The 23,287-nt window shown below is 41.6% G+C and overlaps 1 protein-coding gene across 4 annotated transcripts in view; it reads right to left on the bottom strand.

The window, feature by feature from the left end:
• LOC143300163 (ankyrin repeat and SAM domain-containing protein 6-like) overlaps positions 1-23,287 on the bottom strand; it is a 60,201-nt gene that overhangs the window by 20,308 nt on the left and 16,606 nt on the right. The window contains exons 4-14 of one of the 4 annotated variants that reach the window (XM_076613710.1): positions 21,204-21,411; positions 20,309-20,406; positions 18,911-19,046; positions 18,178-18,208; positions 17,391-17,534; positions 15,777-15,890; positions 11,800-11,958; positions 9,549-10,002; positions 6,598-6,706; positions 5,395-5,572; positions 137-194 (exon numbers count right to left, since the gene is read on the bottom strand). In XM_076613710.1, the coding sequence (XP_076469825.1) occupies positions 137-194; positions 5,395-5,572; positions 6,598-6,706; positions 9,549-10,002; positions 11,800-11,958; positions 15,777-15,890; positions 17,391-17,534; positions 18,178-18,208; positions 18,911-19,046; positions 20,309-20,406; positions 21,204-21,411 (1,689 nt within the window). The remainder of the gene's footprint in view (positions 1-136; positions 195-5,394; positions 5,573-6,597; positions 6,707-9,548; positions 10,003-11,799; positions 11,959-15,776; positions 15,891-17,390; positions 17,535-18,177; positions 18,209-18,910; positions 19,047-20,308; positions 20,407-21,203; positions 21,412-23,287) is intronic. The other 3 variants (XM_076613712.1, XM_076613713.1, XM_076613711.1) reach the window with 3 other exon arrangements.

Raw genomic sequence — 23,287 nt, 5'->3', positions numbered from 1 at the left:
CTATCCACAAAAACAAAACAAAAACATGTCTAAATCATACAGTCCACTATAAAAAAAAAAAACAAAAAAACCCCATTCAATTCCTTATTTCCCCAGGTCCAGAAGTGAAGAACAAATCTGCTGGATGTTTACTCACCGTCCCCTGCATCTTTTTCCCGAAGAGAACTCAGGGTGGGCACCGTGTCCTCACCACTCTGTCACACACAGGGAAAAAAAAGGATGGTCATGGATCATCATTTCTTCACACAGGAAAAAAAAAGGATGGTCATGGATCATCATTTCTTCACACAGGAAAAAAAAAGACATGTATGGATCATCATTTCTTCACACACAAAAAAAGACGTATGGATCATCATTTCTTCACACACAAAAAAAGACATGTATGGATCATCATTTCTTCACACACAAAAAAGAGACAGGTATGGATCATCATTTCTTCACACACAAAAAAGAGACAGGTATGGATCATCATTTCTTCACACACAAAAAAAAGAGACAGGTATGGATCATCATTTCTTCACACACACAAAAGAGACAGGTATGGATCATCATTTCTTCACACAAGGAAAAAAAAAAGGCAGATATGGATCATCATTTCTTTACACAAGGAAAAAAAAAGGCAGATATGGATCATCATTTCTTTACACAGGAAAAAAAAAGACAAGTATGGATCATCATTTCTTCACACAGGAAAAAAGGACAGGTATGGATCATCATTTCTTCACACACAAAAAAAAGACAAGTATGGATCATCATTTCTTCACACACAAAAAAAGGACAGGTATGGATCATCATTTCTTCACACACAAAAAAGAGATAGGTATGGATCATCATTTCTTCACACAGGAAAAAAAAGGACAGGTATGGATCATCATTTCTTTACACAGGAACAATAAAGGACAGATATGGATCATCATTTCTTCACACAGGAAAAAAAAGGATAGGTATGGATCATCATTTCTTCACACAGGAAAAAAAAGGATAGGTATGGATCATCATTTCTTCACACAGGAAAAAAAAGGATAGGTATGGATCATCATTTCTTTACACAAGAAAAAAGGACAGGTATGGATCATCATTTCTTTACACAAGAAAAAAGGACAGGTATGGATCATCATTTCTTCACACAGGAACAATAAAGGACAGGTATGGATCATCATTTCTTCACACAGGAAAAAAAAGGACAGGTATGGATCATCATTTCTTCACACAGGAACAATAAAGGACAGGTATGGATCATCATTTCTTCACACAGGAAAAAAAAGGACAGGTATGGATCATCATTTCTTCACACAGGAAAAAAAAGGACAGGTATGGATCATCATTTCTTCACACAGGAAAAAAAAGGATAGGTATGGATCATCATTTCTTTACACAGGAAAAAAAAGGACAGGTATGGATCATCATTTCTTCACACAGGAACAATAAAGGACAGGTATGGATCATCATTTCTTCACACAGGAAAAAAAAGGACAGGTATGGATCATCATTTCTTCACACAGGAAAAAAAAGGACAGGTATGGATCATCATTTCTTCACACAGGAACAATAAAGGACAGGTATGGATCATCATTTCTTTACACAGGAATAATAAAGGACAGGAATGGATCATCATTTCTTTACACAGGAAAAAAGGACAGGTATGGATCATCATTTCTTCACACAGGAAAAAAGGACAGGTATGGATCATCATTTCTTCACACAGGAAAAAAGGACAGGTATGGATCATCATTTCTTCACAAAGGAAAAAAAAGGATAGGTATGGATCATCATTTCTTCACACAGGAAAAAAAAGGATAGGTATGGATCATCATTTCTTCACACAGGAAAAAAAAGGATAGGTATGGATCATCATTTCTTCACACAGGAAAAAAAAGGATAGGTATGGATCATCATTTCTTCACACAGGAAAAAAAAGGACAGGTATGGATCATCATTTCTTCACACAGGAAAAAAAAGGATAGGTATGGATCATCATTTCTTCACACAGGAAAAAAAAGGACAGGTATGGATCATCATTTCTTCACACAGGAAAAAAAAGGACAGGTATGGATCATCATTTCTTCACACTGGAAAAAAAAGGACAGGTATGGATCATCATTTCTTCACACAGGAAAAAAAAGGATAGGTATGGATCATCATTTCTTCACACAGGAAAAAAAAAGGACAGGTATGGATCATCATTTCTTCACACTGGAAAAAAAAAAAGGACAGGTATGGATGATCATTTCTTCACACAGGAAAAAAAAGGATAGGTATGGATCATCATTTCTTCACACAGGAAAAAAAAAGGATAGGTATGGATCATTTCTTCTCCAACTTACTTGTGTCTCAAAAGTGTTTGCAGGAATATTTCCATTTTCTTTTTTTTTTTTTTACTATGTCACAGAAAGTGTTGGAAAATGATAAAGAATATCTGTAGCTGAACAGACAACAGACCCAATATTTCCCAGTTACAATGTATCATCATAGTACCATGCTGTCACCTTAACCTTGGATTTCTAACCACAAGTTACTGATGTTTACTTCTTCCCTCTTCACAAAAGATGTCGTCCAACAATTAACAGCCAAATTTTGTACCGCAAAATTTTGTTCACAAATAAGAGAAGATGTCTACCTTTGATACATGCAAATAACAGAAAGAAATAAAAGATCTGTTTCCCCTTTACTGCAGACTCCAAATCCAGATTTGTTCCCCATCCCCAGAATCAGCAGTGCAGAGTTCCCAGGGTCAGCTGAAAGAGGACTGATGGATCTCCCCATGGCCAGTTGGTATGACGACTGTAATTGTTTGTGATCAGTGTCCCACAGTGTGCTTCATGTCTGTATTCTTCTCCCTGGCCTCTGTGAAGAATCACTGGGGCACAACACAGAGAATGCTCACCAGATTCCTCCAGGTCAGTCTGTTGTGTGTCAAAGCCTGTGGCAAATGGTTTTCCTGTCCATTGTGAAATACTGTCAGTCCATCATTTTTTCTCTCATCCCCTCTCCCTCTTTTCCTTGACAGTTCCTTGGAGGACTGTTTTGTCTAGGCCACTGGATCTTGTGTGACTGTCACAGTTTTCTTTTTCTTGATCAATGTCAGCATATCTTCATATGGTCCAATGTGCTGCTTGATAGTTTGACGCACTTGTTCATTGACGATGTGACATCTCATATATAGTATCTTGCAATAACGCCTCATTTCCAGGGCTTGAATCCTTCTTTCCAAATCCACCATGAGGGTCATGTCTTACACATGTACATGAAGATGGAATATACCAGTGCACGCAGGAGTCTGATCTTATGTTTCATGGAGATGCTGCTGTCCTTCCATACTGGTTTCAGTCTGGACAGTGCTGATGTTGTCTGTCTTACCCTTGAGAGGACTTCTGGTTTGGCTCTTTCATTGCTGATGATATATCCCAGGTAAGAGAACAGCCAAACAGTTGTTAGCTTCAGTCTGGACAGTGCTGATGTTGTCTGTCTTACCCACTGAGAGGACTTCTGGTTTGGCTCTTTCACTGCTGGGAAGAGAACAGCCAAACAGTTGTTAGCTTCAGTCCAGGGACAGCTACATCAGGAGTGATGGCGGTGGTGTAGCGGACTATAAACTTGTTTTTTTTAACGCTGATTTCCACGCCATATCTTGTTGATATTTCATCCAGCCTTTTAACAAGCTGGGCAAGTTCCTGCTTGCTTCCTGCCAGGCCATCAATGTCATCTGAGACATGAAGGTTTGTGATGGATCTTCCTCCAATGCCAAGTGTACTGACATGATCTTCAAGTGAGGCAGTCATGATGTGTTCAAGGATGTATGCTCAAGTGTGGGAGCCATAAGGAAGCCCTGACAGACTCCAAGGTAAGTATGGAACCACTCTCCAACAGCACACTGTGTGCGTACCATACTGCTCACTTTGGCGTACAGCTGCTGGAGAGTGTTCATTGTTAACAAGCTTCTCCTGCTGTTTAATCTTCAACAACAACAACAACAACAAATGTGTATACGTTACATCAAACATGTCACAATGGTGTTTAATCTTCAGCAACAACAAATGTGTATACGTTACATCAAACATGTCACAATGGTGTTAAATTTTCAACAACAAATGTGTACAAGTTACATGAAATATGTCACAATGGTGTTAAATTTTCAACAACAACAACAACAACAAATGTGTACAAGTTACATGAAATATGTCACAATGGTGTTAAATTTTCAACAACAACAACAAGAAATGTGTACAAGTTACATGAAATATGTCACAATGGTGTTAAATTTTCAACAACAACAACAACAAGAAATGTGTATAAGTTACATGAAATATGTCACAATGGTGTTAAATTTTCAACAACAACAACAACAAATGTGTACAAGTTACATGAAATATGTCACAATGGTGTTAAATTTTCAACAACAACAACAACAACAAATGTGTACAAGTTACATGAAATATGTCACAATGGTGTTAAATTTTCAACAACAACAACAACAACAAGAAATGTGTACAAGTTACATGAAACATGTCACAATGGTGTTAAATTTTCAACAACAACAACAAGAAATGTGTACAAGTTACATGAAATATGTCACAATGGTGTTAAATTTTCAACAACAACAACAACAACAAGAAATGTGTACAAGTTACATGAAATATGTCACAATGGTGTTAAATTTTCAACAACAACAACAAGACATGTGTACAAGTTACATGAAATATGTCACAATGGTGTTAAATTTTCAACAACAACAAGAAGAAATGTGTACAAGTTACATGAAATATGTCACATTGGTGTTAAATTTTCAACAACAACAACAACAAATGTGTACAAGTTACATGAAATATGTCACAATGGTGTTAAATTTTCAACAACAACAACAACAAATGTGTACAAGTTACATGAAACATGTCACAATGGTGTTAAATTTTCAACAACAACAACAACAAGACATGTGTACAAGTTACATGAAACATGTCACAATGGTGTTAGATTTTCAACAAGAAATGTGTACAAGTTACATGAAATATGTCACAATGGTGTTAAATTTTCAACAACAACAACAACAACAAGACATGTGTACAAGTTACATGAAACATGTCACAATGGTGTTAGATTTTCAACAAGAAATGTGTACAAGTTACATGAAATATGTCACAATGGTGTTAAATTTTCAACAACAACAACAACAACAAGACATGTGTACAAGTTACATGAAACATGTCACAATGGTGTTAGATTTTCAACAAGAAATGTGTACAAGTTACATGAAATATGTCACAATGGTGTTAAATTTTCAACAACAACAAGAAATGTGTACAAGTTACATGAAATGTGTCACAGTTCCACAGTACCCCCACAGGGTTTGCTGAAAATACACGTCATGTCATGACTCATGTTGTGTTGGTAGCTGACCTTGCCGGGTGTGGGTGAGGGCGAGGGGGTGAGGGTGGAGGTGGTGCTGTCCTTGGAGGAGGTGCTGCGGCCCCGTGAGGACCTCTGGGGGGTGATGGAGGAGCTCCCACTGGTGGAGCTGTTGGGGGAGGTGGTGTTGGACATGGTGCGGAATGCTGATGACGCCGTCGCCGATTTGCTGAAACATTGCGCAGGAGTTCGATTCTGGGTGTTTGTTTGTTGTGTTGTTGTTGTTTTTTGTTGGTCATGTTTTGTTTTATCATCTGTGTGAGTGTATGTGTGTGTATGTGTGTGTGTGTGTGTGTGTGTGTGTGTGTGTGTGAGGGTTTTTTGGGATTGTACGGGGTGAGGGGTTGTGGGTGTGGGTGTGGGAAGGTGACGAGGAGCGGTTGTGTGTGATATCATATGAGTGTGTTAGTGTGAGTGAGTGAGTGAGTATGAGTGTGAGTGTGAGTGTGTTTGTGTGTGAGTGAGTGCGTGCACATGTGTGTGTGTGTGTGTGTGTGTGTGTGTGTGTGTGTGGCACTGGGTGGGTGTCACTGTGAGTGGCAGTGTGTGTGTGTGTGTGTGTGTGTGTGCGCGCGCGCGCTGTGCATGCATGCGTGTCTACATGTGCTTTTGTTTAGTGTCACTGTCCTGAACTCATGCAATTCAATGACGGTGATTCGTTTTCCTCCTCATTCATAACCATCCCCTCCCCACCTTGTGTTATCTTTTCCACCCTACTTTCTCTCTGATTTTGGATTTCTTGTTAATTCTTTCCCCCTGCACTGGATCAACTCCCTTCTCTGTCTTGTGCTATCAAGTCAGTTGTCTGGATTGCAAAGTTGTTGTTTTCAAACAGTAAACTGGTGGTGGTCCATTAGTTCAAAAGTAGTGGAAAGACAGAAATAGGAAAGAGTCAGGATCAATTAGGAAATGCCTCAAAACAGTTGATTGCCTTACCCAGTTTCACCATTAACAACATCAACATTATAACAATAAAAAGCCTTTAGCGTTGACAGTATTCCACACAACTCTATCAACAGCATTATATATATATATATATATATATATATAAACTTTAAAAAATACATTCTAAAAATTCCAGCACTGTTACTTGTGAGCAAATACTGTCAGTTGACAAATAGATGGTTACAGTCAAACAAAACGCGAGGGAGGCTGCCTGAGTTTGTCAGAGGAGAAGAGCGTGGTGAGGCTGACCGTGGCATGAAGAGCAAGGACGGTGTCTGTTGTGAACCCAGGGTGGCTGTGGAGCGTGCACCAGGAATGTGAGGACTGGGCAGTAACAGAGAGCCATGGCCAAACTCCGCTGCAAGCCACAAATGGTATAAAAAAAAAAAGTTTAAATTAAAATTTTAAAAATATATGCACATACATGCTAGCTATATCACAAGAAAAATCGCTCATTATTCAACTGGTCACAGAGCTTAAGACCCAGATGCATGTATCACATATCTGAAATGTTGTAAACCAGTCTAAGAAAAGATGCGTGTATCACATATCTGAAATGTTGCAGTCTAAGAAAAGATGCGTGTATCACATATCTGAAATGTTGCAATCAGTCTAAGAAAAGATGTGTGTATCACATATCTGAAATGTTGCAACCAGTCTAAGAAAAGATGCGTGTATCACATATCTGAAATGTTGCAATCAGTCTAAGAAAAGATGCATGTATCACATATCTGAAATGTTGTAGTCTAAGAAAAGATGCAGGTATCACATATCTGAAATGTTGTAGTCTAAGAAAAGATGCATGTATCACATATCTGAAATGTTGTAGTCTAAGAAAAGATGCATGTATCACATATCTGAAACGTTGTTAATCAGTCAAAGAAAACAGTCCTTAAATCAATGTTTCACCAAAGTACATGCAATATTTAAAATTTTCTTTTTTTCATAATTAAGTTTGAAAAATGTTGTACCAAAACATTACATACATTTTATTATGGGTAAGCCAGTAACAGTGCTGATTGAGACAGGTTATTAGTGTGAATGCTGATTTCACTGCCATTAGAGCTTAGTCTGCTGAAGAGACAGATTTTATTCATATAGATCTGAGTATGACGTCCTCTGCCACTTAATCTACAATTCTTATCACCTCTGATGCTGACACAGCTGGCTTCTCTATACAAGAACAAAGTTTAGCAATCTGAACAATGTGCATGTTCTCAAGCAATTTTAATGCTCAGCATGGGAAGATTGATTTCTAAAAATCAACTGGCCTTGAAATTTCCTACAACATGAAAAAAGAGGTTGTGAAAAAGTAAGCTTAATAAAACACTAACAAGTTCCACAGCAACGAAAAGATATCCGCAGTCACATAAAGTTCTGTAACATACACTATTAAATCTGTGAACAACTGTAATTACACTCATGTGAACAAGTTTTCTAAATGCAGCACACACACACACACACACACACACACACACACACAAAGAAAAAGCGTATGTATCAACCAGTCCACTGGAATCAGCAGATGTATAAAGTTTTTGCTTTTACAGAAAAAATCAAAAGAAGTTTTGTGGAAGCTCTGTGGACGCTAAGTTCAAAACTGCCAACATTATGTCAAGGAAACTAGTTTGAAAGCAATAGTTTAATATGGATGGTGATTCACAGCAATCGCAGCCGCAATCCTTTATAAACTGCATTCCTATGTAAGGTAGCACACTGTTAACTTAGAATTATATGCATCAAAATGAACACACGCACACACACACGCACACACACAAACACATACACAAACACACATTCATGCAGACTCTCAAAAACACACACTCAAATTCATGCAGACACACTCTCTCTCTCTCTCTCTCTCACACACACACACACACACACACACACACACACACACACACACACTAAATACAAATGAATGCACACGCAAAACATATCCAAGCACATAAGACCAACTCTTGGTAACACAAAAGCTTCACAATCCCTAAAAATCCAGTTGCAGTCAAAACCCACAAGCTGGCACGCACTTAAATTGATTCTTGATCAAGAAAGAAAGATAATGATTTGTCCAGACAATCAGTGCAAATGAGGAAAACCATTACCATAGATTATTCTGTAATTATGAGAAAGAGGGAAAGAAAAAGCAAAAAAAAAGAAAGAAAAACGACAACAAAAACAAAACAAAAAAGCACCCATCCCAACAAATGTGTTCACACATGACACACAAATTAAAACACATTTAAAGAAAATCTTCAAAAGGAAAAGATGTTTTACATGTACAATGACACAGAAAGACAAACAGAAGAAAAAAAGAGAAAAAAAACAAAAACAAACGTAAACAACACCCCTCACACTCCAAAAAAAAACCCATACTTACAACACACCCATGTTCACACACACACACACACACACACACCCATGTTCACACACACACACACACACACACACCCATGTTCACACACACACACACACACACACACACCCATGTACACACACACACACACACACACACCCATGTTCACACACACACACACACACACCCATGTTCACACACACACACACACACACACACCCATGTTCACACACACACACACACACACCCATGTTCACACACACACACACACACACCCATGTTCACACACACACACACACACACCCATGTTCACACACACACACACACACACACACACCCATGTTCACACACACACACACACACACACACACCCATGTTCACACACACACACAACTGGCAGAGGGAAACTAAAAAAAAAAAAAAAAAAAAAAAAAAAAAACCGACTTAGACTGAAGAAAAAAGCAAGCATACAAGATGCTGAGCATTTCAGTCTTTCTATTCTGCACAATGACTTCTTTGAACACACACACACACACACACACCACACACACACACACGCCACACACACACACACACACGCCACACACACACACACACACACATGCACATGCATGCATGTATACAAACAAGCACACACACACAAACACACACACACACATACATGCAAGTATGCAAACATACGTGCACACATACACACCCACAAACACATGCACATGAGCACAAATGCACATGACAAGCACATATACACACCCATATCAAACACATACACTTGGTCTCACACACACACACAAACACAAACTAACAAACAAAGAGAGCAGGTTAGTCAGGAAAAGCCACAGCAAACCTTTCTCCTCCACTCCTCCTCCTCCTCCTCCTTCCTTCTCAGCCCCCACCACCACCACTGACGAATTGGCAAACACCCTTCGGCGGGCGGCCAACCTCTGCTGCAGACAACTACCCACACTACCGCCGCCACCCGACGACGACGACAGACCATGAGGGTTAGACACCGCCACAAGCCTCTCCTCTCCATTCCCCCACGAAGGGTTAGCAACAGGGTTAGTCCAGGAGTGAGCAGGCGAAGGGTTAAGACGGCCTGAGGCAGGGGAGGAGGGGTTAGTCGGCCAAGCGTCAAGAGGAAAAGGGTGAGGGTGCAGGGCCGGGGGCACGTCACCAGCCAGGGGGTTAACCCATGCGTTCTTGCAGGCCGGGTCCGAAGAGGTGGGCAGGCGGGCGCTCTGACTACCTGAGTCCGCTCGCGACGGGGGGTACATCTTGGCGTGAGAGCGATCCGGAGTCTGCACAACAGACAGTTTGATGGGCTATCTATCAACATTGTGTTCAATTCGGCTGTTGCTTGCTGGAATAATTGTTCCAATGTCAAGGGCTAGCAATGTGTTTTCCATTCATTTATTGCTGCAGGACAGAAAGTTACTAACCATTTACAAGAAAGGTTATCATCATCAGTTCTATTCATACGTTAGAACAAACCCGGAGAGTGAGTAACCATTTATGTGACGGGTTATCAATATCATGTTTCATTCAGGTGTCACTGTGAAGCAGAAAGTTGAAAGAATCATTGATGTGAAGGTTTAGCATCATGTTTTCTATTCACAGGTCTCTGTGAAACAGCTGAATCATTGATGTGAAGGTTTAGCATCAAGTTTTCTATTCACAGGTCACTGTGAAACAGCTGAATCATTGATGTGAAGGTTTAGCATCAAGTTTTCTATTCACAGGTCACTGTGAAACAGTTGAATCATTGATGTGAAGGTTTAGCATCAAGTTTTCTATTCACAGGTCTCTGTGAAACAGCTGAATCATTGATGTGAAGGTTTAGCATCATGTTTTCTATTCACAGGTCTCTGTGAAACAGCTGAATCATTGATGTGAAGGTTTAGCATCATGTTTTCTATTCACAGGTCTCTGTGAAACAGCTGAATCATTGATGTGAAGGGTTATCATCGTGTTTTCTATTCACAGGTCTCTGTGAAACAGTTGAATCATTGATGTGAAGGTTTAGCATCATGTTTTCTATTCACAGGTCTCTGTGAAACAGTTGGATCATTTATGTGAAGGTTTAGCATCATGTTTTCTATTCACAGGTCTCTGTGAAACAGTTGAATCATTGATGTGAAGGGTTATCATCGTGTTTTCTATTCACAGGTCACTGTGAAACAGTTGGATCATTGATGTGAAGGTTTAGCATCATGATTTCTATTCACAGGTCACTGTGAAACAGTTGAATCATTTATGTGAAGGTTTAGCATCATGTTTTCTATTCACAGGTCTCTGTGAAACAGTTGAATCATTTATGTGAAGGTTTAGCATTAAGTTTTCTATTCACAGGTCTCTGTGAAACAGCTGAATCATTGATGTGAAGGGTTATCATCGTGTTTTCTATTCACAGGTCACTGTGAAACAGTTGAATCATTGATGTGAAGGTTTAGCATCATGTTTTCTATTCACAGGTCACTGTGAAACAGTTGAATCATTGATGTGAAGGGTTATCATCATCTGTTCAATTCACAAGGGATAGTAAAATAGAAACAGTGTATGTGATGGATTATCAACACAATTCTACATTATTCATATGTTGCAATGAAAGGGAAAGTTGAAAGAACCATTCGTGTGAAGGGTTAGCACTGTGTATTCCATGCACATGTTGCTGTGAAACATACGGATGGAAGAACCATTTAAATGAAGAGTTATCTTCACAGCTCTATTCATGTTACTTTGAGACAGAAAGTTGGCAGTACTAATTATGAGAAGGATTATCATGTGTTCCCTGTTTAAACTGTTTCCTCAAAGTAACTGAAATTGCCTGCCAGCTTCTGAAATGCTCACATTCACTTAAATAAGACAAGTCTTGCAATCTGTGCACTGGAAAAAAAAGAATGAAAAAAAACAACATAATCAAACAGTAAATGTTGTATCTTACTCCCTGGACGTCTGGTTAAAAGATAAAAAGTAAAACAATACACTTCAGTGAACACAATAAGATGCAGACTTTCTCTATCTCACACACAAACACACAACATATGCGCATACACACACACACACACACACACACACAGGAAGCCAGCAACACTGACAATGTGATCGTCCGTCATGGCCTTGTAGGTCCTCCAGTTAGTGCTGAAGCGGTGGGCATGCTCCGGCCCGTCCAGAGCAAAGGTGGGAGGGGGGAGGAATGGTGGCTTGACGGGCTTCAGTGTCTCACTGGACTGTGCTGAGTTGGGGGGGTTGATGTCCTGCACACCACACTCACAGCATTACTCCTCTTCCATCACCTTGCACTTTCACTTTCTATCACAACCTTACACTCACCCATCAGATAGTTTCACTTTCAGTTTCTATCACAACCTTATCCTCACCCATCTGATAGTTTCACTTTCTATCACAACCTTATCCTCACCCATCTGATAGTTTCAGTTTCTATCACAACCTTACTCCTCACCCATCTGATAGTTTCAGTTTCTATCACAACCTTATCCTCACCCATCTGATAGTTTCAGTTTCTATCAAAACCTCACTCCTCACCCATCTGATAGTTTCAGTTTCTATCACAACCTTACTCCTCACCCATCTGATAGTTTCAGTTTCTATCACAACCTTATCCTCACCCATCTGATAGTTTCAGTTTCTATCACAACCTTACTCCTCACCCATCTGATAGTTTCAGTTTCTATCACAACCTTATCCTCACCCATCTGATAGTTTCAGTTTCTATCACAACCTTTCCCTCACCCATCTGATAGTTTCACTTTCACTTTCTATCACAACCTTACCCTCACCCATCTGATAGTTTCAGTTTCCATCACAACCTTACTCCTCACCCATCTGATAGTTTCAGTTTCCATCACAACCTTACCCTCACCCATCTGATAGTTTCAGTTTCCATCACAACCTTACTCCTCACCCATCTGATAGTTTCAGTTTCTATCACAACCTTTCCCTCACCCATCTGATAGTTTCAGTTTCTATCACAACCTTACCCTCACCCATCTGATAGTTTCACTTTCACTTTCTATCACAACCTTACTCCTCACCCATCTGATAGTTTCAGTTTCAGTTTCTACCACAACCTTACCCTCACCCATCTGATAGATTCAGTTTCAGTTTCTATCAACACCTTACTCCTCACCTACCAGTTTCTACCACAACCTTACCTCACCCATGTGATAGATTCAGTTTCAGTTTCTATCAACACCTTACTCCTCACCTACCTGATAGTTTCAGTTTCTATCAACACCCTTACCCTCACCCATCAGATAGTTTCAGTTTCTATCAACACCTTACTCCTCACCTACCAGATAGTTTCAGTTCTATCAACACCTTACCCTCACCCACCAGATAGTTTCAGTTTCCTATCAACACTTACTCCTCACCTACCAGATAGTTTCAGTTTCTATCAACACCTTACCCTCACCCATCAGATAGTTTCAGTTTCTATCAACACCTTACTCCTCACCCATCAGATAGTTTTCAGTTTCTATCAACACCTTACTCCTCACCTACCAGATAGTTTCAGTTTCTATCAACACCTTACCCTCACCCATCAGATAGTTTCAGTTTCTATCACAACCTTACCCTCACCCATCTGATAGTTTCAGTTTCTATCACAACCTTACTCCTCACTCATCAGATAGTTTCAGTTTCAGTTTATACCACAACCTTACCCTCACCCATGTGATAGTTTCAGTTTCAGTTTCTACCACAACCTTACCCTCACCCATGTGATAGATTCAGTTTCAGTTTCTATCAACACCTTACTCCTCACCTACCAGATAGTTTCAGTTTCTATCAACACCTTACTCCTCACCCATCAGATAGTTTCAGTTTCAGTTTCTACCACAACCTTACTCCTCACCCATCTTCAGTTTCTCAAGGAGGCGTCACTGCATTGGGATAAATCCATATACACTATACCACACTGGGCAGCTGTCTCTGTCAGCAGCATAACCCAACACACTCAGTCAGGCCTTGAGTGCATGCTTATATATATATATATATATATATATATTTGTGTACCTATCTGAGTGGATTTCTTTTAGTGAATTTTGCCAGAGGATAAATGTTTGTGGTAAGATATTTCAGCATTTTACACCTTTTTTTTTCTCTCTCTCTCTCTCTTTCTTCTTTTCAGAAGCTTTAAATTCTTGAACAGAAAGAACTTTAAAAATGCTCGATTTTGGATTGCTGGTTTGTTACCTATCCAGCATATTTCCTATTATTTTGAATTTTAAAGAAGAAAAAAAATGGTACAACCAAATCCACAGCACAACACCCAATATGGGATTAACCCCTAGGCTGCCTGCATGACAAGATAACTCGTCATGGCAAGCATGTATGCTTCGCTGCCTGCATGACGAGATAACTCGTCATCGAAATATTCTGACTTTTCCCTGGTTTGCATTCACTTCATTGGCAAAAATAATGGTAGCTTTAGCCTGGGGAATCTCTCTAGATTCTATTCATAGCTAGAAACCCCATCTATGTCATGAAGCAGTCCTTTATTTGAACGTTTTGGTTGGGTCACTGTCCAAGTGTTTGCCGGACTTCTCTCCTCGCTCGCTCAACAAAATGTCAGACTGACGCCGTGCTCAAGACATGCGATCGTGACGAACTAAATCAACAAAGATTTCTTTCTTTAGCTGATGCTCAGAAGGAATTGAAGCATAAATTCGAAGAAGATAGTGATGAACATTTATAGGACGATCTGATAGAAAATAAAGGGAGTAATGAAGAGAGTGGCCAAGATGCGACTGTCAGTGAGTGATACCGGCTGTACAGATGTTAGCAGACGACAGATGACCGAATTAGCAGCAGAGCGATATTCTTGGCACGCAGCCAACGCGGTCTGATGAGAACTGAATCAAGTGACCGTGTGAGAGGGGTGAGGAGGAGGGGGGTGCAGACTGAGGGGGCGTGGCCTCACATCCATCGTATCACTTGGAGAAGTCACAATGTATTGTGTATCTATCTCTTAAAAAATATATATATATATTGTGGTTGTTCTAGTATGATTTTGTGTTTGCAGATATCCATTTGTCCAGAAAATATGATGTTTTTGTGCAAATTACCTGACTAATGTTTGTAATGAACAAGTTGAAAATGTGACAAAAAACAAAACACTGATTTCAAAACAACAGCATGTCACTAAAAATATATAAAATGGGAAAACAGCATGTGTTTTGTATTCTTTATTCATTTACCTTTCAGAAAATATATACTTTTATGGGTCTTTCTCCAATAACAAAGAGCACAGAATTTTTTGAAAATTTATACCCGTTTTTTGTGAAAAAACCCTGGCAAATAGATTTCACTTAAATCTTATTTTCCTGGCAGCGAAAGGGTTAAGGCGGTGAAATTCCTAACTCCAGAACAAACAACCACCAAACTAAACACTACAGAAAGCAGCAAATATGGAGGGGAAAGAAAAGAAGACCAAAAAAAAAAAAAGAAAAAAAAAAGGTACAACAACATCCACAGCACTACACCGTATACGGAATTGTTGATGGTGGAATGCCGAATTCTACAAACAACCAACCACCAAAACTTAACACCACAGAATGCTACAATTATGGTGGGGAAAGAAAAGAAGACAAAAAAAAAAAAAAGGGTTTAAGAACATCCACAGCACTACACCCAAAACAGAATTGTGGATGGTGGAATACCGAACTCTAAGAACAAACAACCACCAAAACTAAACACTACAGAATGCTACAATTATGGAGGGGAAAAAACAAAACAAAAATCAATGAAAAAAGGTATAACAACATCCACGGCACTACAGCCAATAATGGCCATTTCTAGAAACAAACAACCACCAAAACCGCACAATGCTACAATTATGGAGGGAAAACAAATAACCAAAAAAGAAAAAAAAAGGTATAACAGCACGAACAGCACTACACCCAATACAGGATTATGGATGGTGGAATGCCGAACTCTTAGAAACAAACCACCACCAAAACTAAACACCACAGAATGCTACAATTATGGAGGAAAAAGAAAAGACACACAAAAAAAAGAAGAAGAAGAAAAGAGAAAAAGAAAAGAGTCTGACCAGGGTGTAGACAGAAGCGCTCTTCTTGGTCTCCAGCAACATGGACTCATAGCTGGTCATGGTCAGGGTGCTCTGCTCACCCACCAGCTGTTTGGGCTCCATCAGGGGGGAGGGCTGCACACACACACACACACACACACACACACACACACATACACGCACACACACACACACACACACACACATACACACACTCACACATACATACACACACACACACACACACACACACACTCACACATACATACACACACACACACACACACACACACACTCACACATACATACACACACACACACACACACACACACACACACACTCACACATACATACACACACACACACATACACACACACACACACACATACACACACACACACACATACATACACACACACACACACACACACACACACACATACACATACATACACACACACACACACACATACATACACACACACACACACACACACACAAACACACACATACATACACACACACACACACACACACACATACACACACACACACACACGCACACACACACACGTACACACACACACACGCACACACACGCACACACGCACTCACGCACGAACACACGCACACGCACACACACACGATGTACACACACAAATACATGTGTGTGCACACACACAGTGCATGCAAACACACACACACATACACATGTCAGTGTGTGCGCACACACACACACAATGTACACACACACACGCACATATACATACAAATGTGCACACACACACAAGCAAACACATACACACACGCACACAAGCAAGCACACAAACACACACACACAAACATACACCTTGAATTTTTTTCTTGTTGGATATAAATTATACATAAACATCCACTGTTCACTTTCTTTTGTTAGTCTGATATATTCACACCATAGATGCATCTATATGGCCTGACTAAGCGCGTTGGGTTACGCTGCTGGTCAGGCATCTGCTTGGCAGATGTGGTGTAGTGTATATGGATTTGACCGAACGCAGTGACGCCTCCTTGAGCTACTGATACTGATACTGTGCATCTGTGAGTGTGGCTGTGAAAATGCATGTGCTTGCATGAGGATGTATGCTAGTGTGAGAGGTTTTTTGTGTGTGCATTTATTAATTTTGTTTGCATTCCTGAACATGCCGGCACAAAGGGGGTAAATGCAAATATATGCATATCTGGTTTCTGAATGTATGAAGAAAACATCAAGCATGCAACACATACACGCTTCTGAATACTTTCACACACACACACACACACACACGCACACACATTCACAACCCCACACCACACACACTCTATCTGCCTCTCTCCCTCCCTCTTTTCCTCTCTCTCTCTTAAGCACACATACAAGCACACATCAGTGCCTCTCCTCTCCACACATCCACATCCCTCTCTCTTACACACACATTCTCTCTGCCTCTCTTTCACCCACATCCCTCTTTCCCCTGCCCCTCTCACACACACACACACACACACATACACACACACACACACACACACACACACACACGTTTTCTCCCTCAGCTTCTTCTCCCCACCTATAAATGTCCCCTCCCTCTGTGTCTCACTGTCACACACACTGACAACCAACCTGAGATGGCACATGCCCTTTGAGGGTCAAATCCTGGACAGAGGTGGAGGTCTGGAGGGGCATGGGGGCCAAGCGGTTAGTCATGGTGAAGGTCCGGCCTAGCTTCAGGTTCCGGAACCTGTTGGACATCCGGTTCCACCAGCCCTGCAAAGGAAGGAATGATTTTTTTTAACTGCAAGTGACAGGTGGAAACTGCTCTTCATCTACTTCTTCTGCATTTGTAGGCTGTTACACAGCCTTTACATTTACACAAGCACATGTGTGAACAGGTATTTACACACACATACACATGCACACGCAGTGAAAACGCAACAAACATCCTCATATGTGCGTACCTTTTACAGTCACTCAAGCACAAACATTCACACATTCCACTAACACATCAAAAAGCATATGCACACAGTTTCACCCAACAAGTAAACCATTATTAGATATAGAAAAATGATAAAAGGGTCACTATTCAAACCTAATTATGTGCCTCTGTCTCATAAAATGTAACAGCATTTATTCCTTGATTCTTTTTCTTTTTTCTTCAGCCCATTCATTTTCCCAATCAGTGGTAAACCATTTGTTCTTGGATCTTCAAATTTATATCCTCTCTAATTCGACTTTCAACTTCATTTACAAGGGCAGGTTATGTATTCTCAAAGCAATATAAATCTCTCTCTGTAAGATTCTGACCTTTTTTTACCCCTTCTCTTTCCTGCTTACAGGAATATCATCTGCAATTTGAAATGATTGCCTATCAATGTAGAAGTAGAAAAAGAAAAGAAAAAAACAAACTCACCTTCAACCCACTTTTTGGATTGTCTTCACTGCTGTCAAGAGAAGAACAGAAAAAACAACATTAATAACACTGCTTGAAACTCTAACAAACACTGACAATTTTCACTTATGGCAGAAAGGGTACTGTATCATATTGTACTGCATTATAATGGTATGTATGGTATGGTATGGTATGGTATGGTATGGTAGGGCAGGGTAGGGTAGGGTATTACTCTTTGACACAACAGATTTCTATGTGTGAAACCTGGGCTGCCCTCCACACGGAGAGCATGTTGCAACAGTATGTTGCCTAAAAAGTGTATCTGTTTTCATATTCAAGTAGATTTTTTTTTTCTACAGGACGTTGCCAGGGGTAACCCTTATGTAGCCATGGGTTCTTTTACATGTGCAAAGTGCATGCTACACACAGGACCTTCCAACATGTTCCTAACTGTCAGAAACAAAACAAAGACAGGTACAAGTTTTCAACAAATCGGCCTTTTTCAAGTACACAGACTGCACAGAGACAAATTTACTCAGTGTGCAAAAATCTTTTCACTGGTTATCTCTAGTAATCTTTATGACTAAAAAAATCTAAGCCATATGTAGAGGTCAGTTAAAAAAAGATTATATGACAAGCAAGACAAACAAACAAAAAAAACAAAAACCTGAAAAACTAAACCTGCATGTTATGTCCAAAAGTACATTATTATCAAATCACCCCCCCCCTTCCCCCCCTCCCCACCACCCCCCACCTGAATTCCGGGTGCATGACAGAAGGGGAGACGGCTCCGTTGTTGTGTTTGCTCCAGCCTTTCTTGCCCTTGTCGGCCTTGTTGACGTGAAGAGCTTTGGATGCCAGCATCCGCAACAGTTCTGTGTCCACGTCATCTGAAGCCAACCCATATACATTTTCCTTCATTATCTGCAATGATGAATGAACTTGTGGACATGAGCATTAACAGACAGAGCGCGCAGGCATGTGTGTGCATGTGTCCATGTGTGTGTGTGTGTGTGTGCATGTGTCCATGTGTGTGTGTGTGTGCATGTGTCCATGTGTGTGCGCGTGTGTGTGTGTGTACACAACATGTGCACTGAGTGTGCATGTGTGCGTGTATGTATACATGTGTAAGAGCTTGTGTGTGTGTGTGTGTGCATATGTCCATGCGTGCGTTTGTAAATAAGCTTGTGTGTGCATGCGTGTACGCATGCATATGTGTGTGAGCTTGTGTGTGTGCGCATGTGTGTGTGCGTGTGTGTGTGTGTGTGTGTGTGTGTGTGTGTGTGTGTGTGTGTGTGCATGCATGCATGCATGTATGTGTGTGCAGGCACTGTCCAGCGTTTCCCAAAGCACAAAATCAGCACAGTACCAAGACAGCAGTGAGGAAGAACCTACAATAGAGAAAAGCAGAATGGGAGTAACATCAACAGAAAGATACTGAAGATGAGCCCCACCATCCTCCAACAAAGAAAAGCAGAATGGGAGTAACATCAACAGAAAGATACTGAAGATGAGCCCCAGCACCCTCCAACAAAGAAAAGCAGAATGGGAGTAACATCAACAGAAAGATACTGAAGATGAGCCCCACCACCCTCCAACAAAGAAAAGCAGAATGGGAGTAACATCAACAGAAAGATACTGAAGATAGCCCCACCACCCTCCAACAAAGAAAAGCAGAATGGGAGTAACATCAACAGAAAGATACTGAAGATGAGCCCCACCACCCTCCAACAAAGAAAAGCAGAATGGGAGTAACATCAACAGAAAGATACTGAAGATGAGCCCCACCACCCTCCAACAAAAGAAAAGCAGAATGGGAGTAACATCAACAGAAAGATACTGAAGATGAGCCCCACCGTCCTCCAACAAAAGAAAAGCAAATGGGAGTAACATCAACAGAAAGATACTGCAGATGAGCCCCACCAACCCCTCCAACAAAGAAAAGCAAATGGGCGTAACATCACAGAAGATACTGAAGATGAGCCCCACCATCCTCCAACAAAGAAAAGCAGAATGGGAGTAACATCAACAGAAAGATACTGAAGATGAGCCCCACCACCCTCACCCACCCACCCCTAACCCTATGCCCAAACCTTAAAAAAAAACAACTGGTGCCCTTATATTTTTCTTCCCAATGTGAATCCCTTCTCACCGATGAGAGAAGCCATGTCGAACGCTGTACATCCATTTTTGGCCTGCACGGACACGTCGGCCCCAGCATTCAACAGAAACATGGCCACTTGCTTTTTCCTGTGTAGACAGAAGCATAACACTGGACTTCCCATTCATGGCTGGGCATGAAAATCAGTCCTGGTATTACTACATAACAACAGGACTCATCACTAGCAATAACAGCATGAATCAACAAAACAATTTCATGATAGTATGACTATCAATAACAATAATAATAATCATCATCAAAACAAAATCCTGTCACCAAACATAGCCAGCTGATTATCATATCTAAACTATACTTCTATTTATAAACACTCTTTCTACTCCATCATTCATCTTACCCAAAAAAATATTAAGACAAATTTCTGTGAGTGGTAAGATGATGAAATTGTATCTTATCAAGACAGATTTCTGTGAGCCTACATATAATTAAGCTGCATCTCATCAAGGCAAGTTTATGTGAGTCTACAGACAATAAAGTTTGTTATTTTATCAAGGCAAATTTCTTTGAGTCTTTACATAATAAAGCTGTGTCTTATGAAGAGAAATTTCTGTGAGTTTACAGACAATAAATTTTCATCTTATCAAGGTGAATTTCTGTGAATTTACAGACAATAAACTTGTACTTTATCAAGGTAAAGCTCCCAGACTTTACAGACAATGAACGCGTAACTTATAAAGGCAAATTTCACTGAGTTTACAGACAATAATATTGTGTCAAGAAAAAATTATTTGAGCTTGCAGACAGTAAAACTGTAATCAAGGCAAATTCGTATATGAGTTTCTACTAATTACAAAACAATAAAGTCGCATCGTATCAGGATAAATTTCTGTTGAGTTCCAAAAAAAGCTGCGTCTCCTCTGATCCTTACCCATGGTAGGTGGCCTGCATGAGGGCCGTCCAGCCACTGATGAGGTCCTGCTTGTTGATGTCGCAGCCTCTCTGCACCAGCAGCTCCGCCACATCCAGGCGCCCCGTCATGGCGGCAAACATGAGCGGCGTGGCGCCGTCCTGGGGGGAACTGGCATCCTTCTGGCTGGGGTTCTGGTCCAGAATCTCACGGATGCGCTCTTTGTCTCCTGTTGGGTGGTCAGGGACAGTGAGCAGGGACAGTGAGCAGGGACAGTGAGCAGGGACAGGGACAGTGAGCAGTGACAGTGAGCAGGGACAGTGAGCAGGGACAGGGACAGTGAGCAGGGACAGTGAGCAGGGACCGTGAGCAGGGACAGGGACCGTGAGCAGGGACAGGGACAGTGAGCAGGGACAGTGAGCAGGGACAGTGAGCAGGGACAGGGACAGTGAGCAGGGACAGTGACAGTGAGCAGGGACAGTGAGCAGAGCAGGGACAGTGAGCAGGGACAGTGAGCAGGGACAGGGACAGTGAGCAGGGACAGTGAGCAGGGACAGGGACAGTGAGCAGGGACAGTGAGCAGGGACAGTGACAGTGAGCAGGGACAGTGAGCAGAGCAGGGACAGTGAGCAGGGACAGGGACAGCGAGCAGTGACAGTGAGCAGGGACAGTGAGCAGGGACAGTGAGCAGGGACAGGGACAGTGAGCAGGGACAGGGACAGTGAGCAGTGACAGTGAGCAGGGACAGTGAGCAGGGACAGGGACAGTGAGCAGGGACAGGGACAGTGAGCAGGGACAGTGAGCAGGGACAGGGACAGTGAGCAGGGACAGTGAGCAGGGACAGGGACAGTGAGCAGGGACAGTGAGCAGGGACAGGGACAGTGAGCAGGGACAGGGACAGTGAGCAGGGACAGTGAGCAGGGACAGTGAGCAGGGACAGGGACAGTGAGCAGGGACAGGGACAGTGAGCAGGGACAGTGAGCAGGGACAGGGACAGTGAGCAGGGACAGGGACAGTGAGCAGGGACAGGGACAGTGAGCAGGGACAGGGACAGTGAGCAGGGACAGTGAGCAGGGACAGGGACAGTGAGCAGGGACAGTGAGCAGGGACAGGGACAGTGAGCAGGGACAGTGAGCAGGGACAGGGACAGTGAGCAGGGACAGTGAGCAGGGACAGGGACAGTGAGCAGGGACAGGGACAGGGACAGTGAGCAGGGACAGTGAGCAGGGGTGGGTGTTCACTACTACAAAGGGTGTGCCAGTGGTGGAGTAGTAGGCAGTGTGGTGGGAAGGGCTGTGGTGAGGGCAGGGAGGGGGGGGGTTAGTGTGTGTGTGTGTGTGTGTGTGTGTGTGTGTGTGTGTGTGTGTGTGTGTGTGTGTGCACATGAGTGTGTGTGTGTGAGAGACAGAGAGAGAGAAAGAGTGTGTGTGCGTGTGTGTGTGTGTAGGAGACAGACAGACAGACAGACAGAAAGAGAGGGAGGCTGAGGGTGTGTCAAACAGTGTCAATGTCTGACTAAATGATTTCAGTGTTGGTATATTCATTCATATGTTCATTTAAAGGAAACAAATGTATGATGAAGTTAAAAGACTGAACACACACACAATGCACAACAGACACACACAAAATATGATGAACTGATACACTGCGAATGATCACATCACTTTCTTTATGCTGTGTCTTACACAAAATGATGTGTTCATATATTCAAAGTTAGGATACAGAACAAAGTACACCCTGGCAGAGGTAAAAAAAAGACAAACAAGAGGTCAGCCATCTCAAAGACATGCCCTTGGAGTTTGACAGCATCAGTTGATGTTCTGGTACAGGGACCCACATCCTCTGTTCTGGTTCCAGTCCAAAGTGCTCAAGCCACAGAGGACAAAGGCTGAATTGAAGGCAGTATGTTAGGGAGAGAAACAACAAAAAAACATGACAGACAGCAGGATCCTGAAGATCCTTTTATATGGCCTGCTGAGGGAAGGCCACCGTGAACTTGGAAGACCTTGCAAACGCTTCAAGGACACCTTGAAGACAAACCTCAAAGCCTGTGCCGTAGAAATCGCTTCCTGGGAAACTGATGCCCTTGACTGCTCTTGCTGGAG

Source organism: Babylonia areolata, chromosome 26 (assembly GCF_041734735.1).
Source record: "Babylonia areolata isolate BAREFJ2019XMU chromosome 26, ASM4173473v1, whole genome shotgun sequence".
NCBI classification, from domain to species: domain Eukaryota; kingdom Metazoa; phylum Mollusca; class Gastropoda; order Neogastropoda; family Buccinidae; genus Babylonia; species Babylonia areolata.
This window is presented reverse-complemented; position numbering and strand designations above follow the sequence as displayed.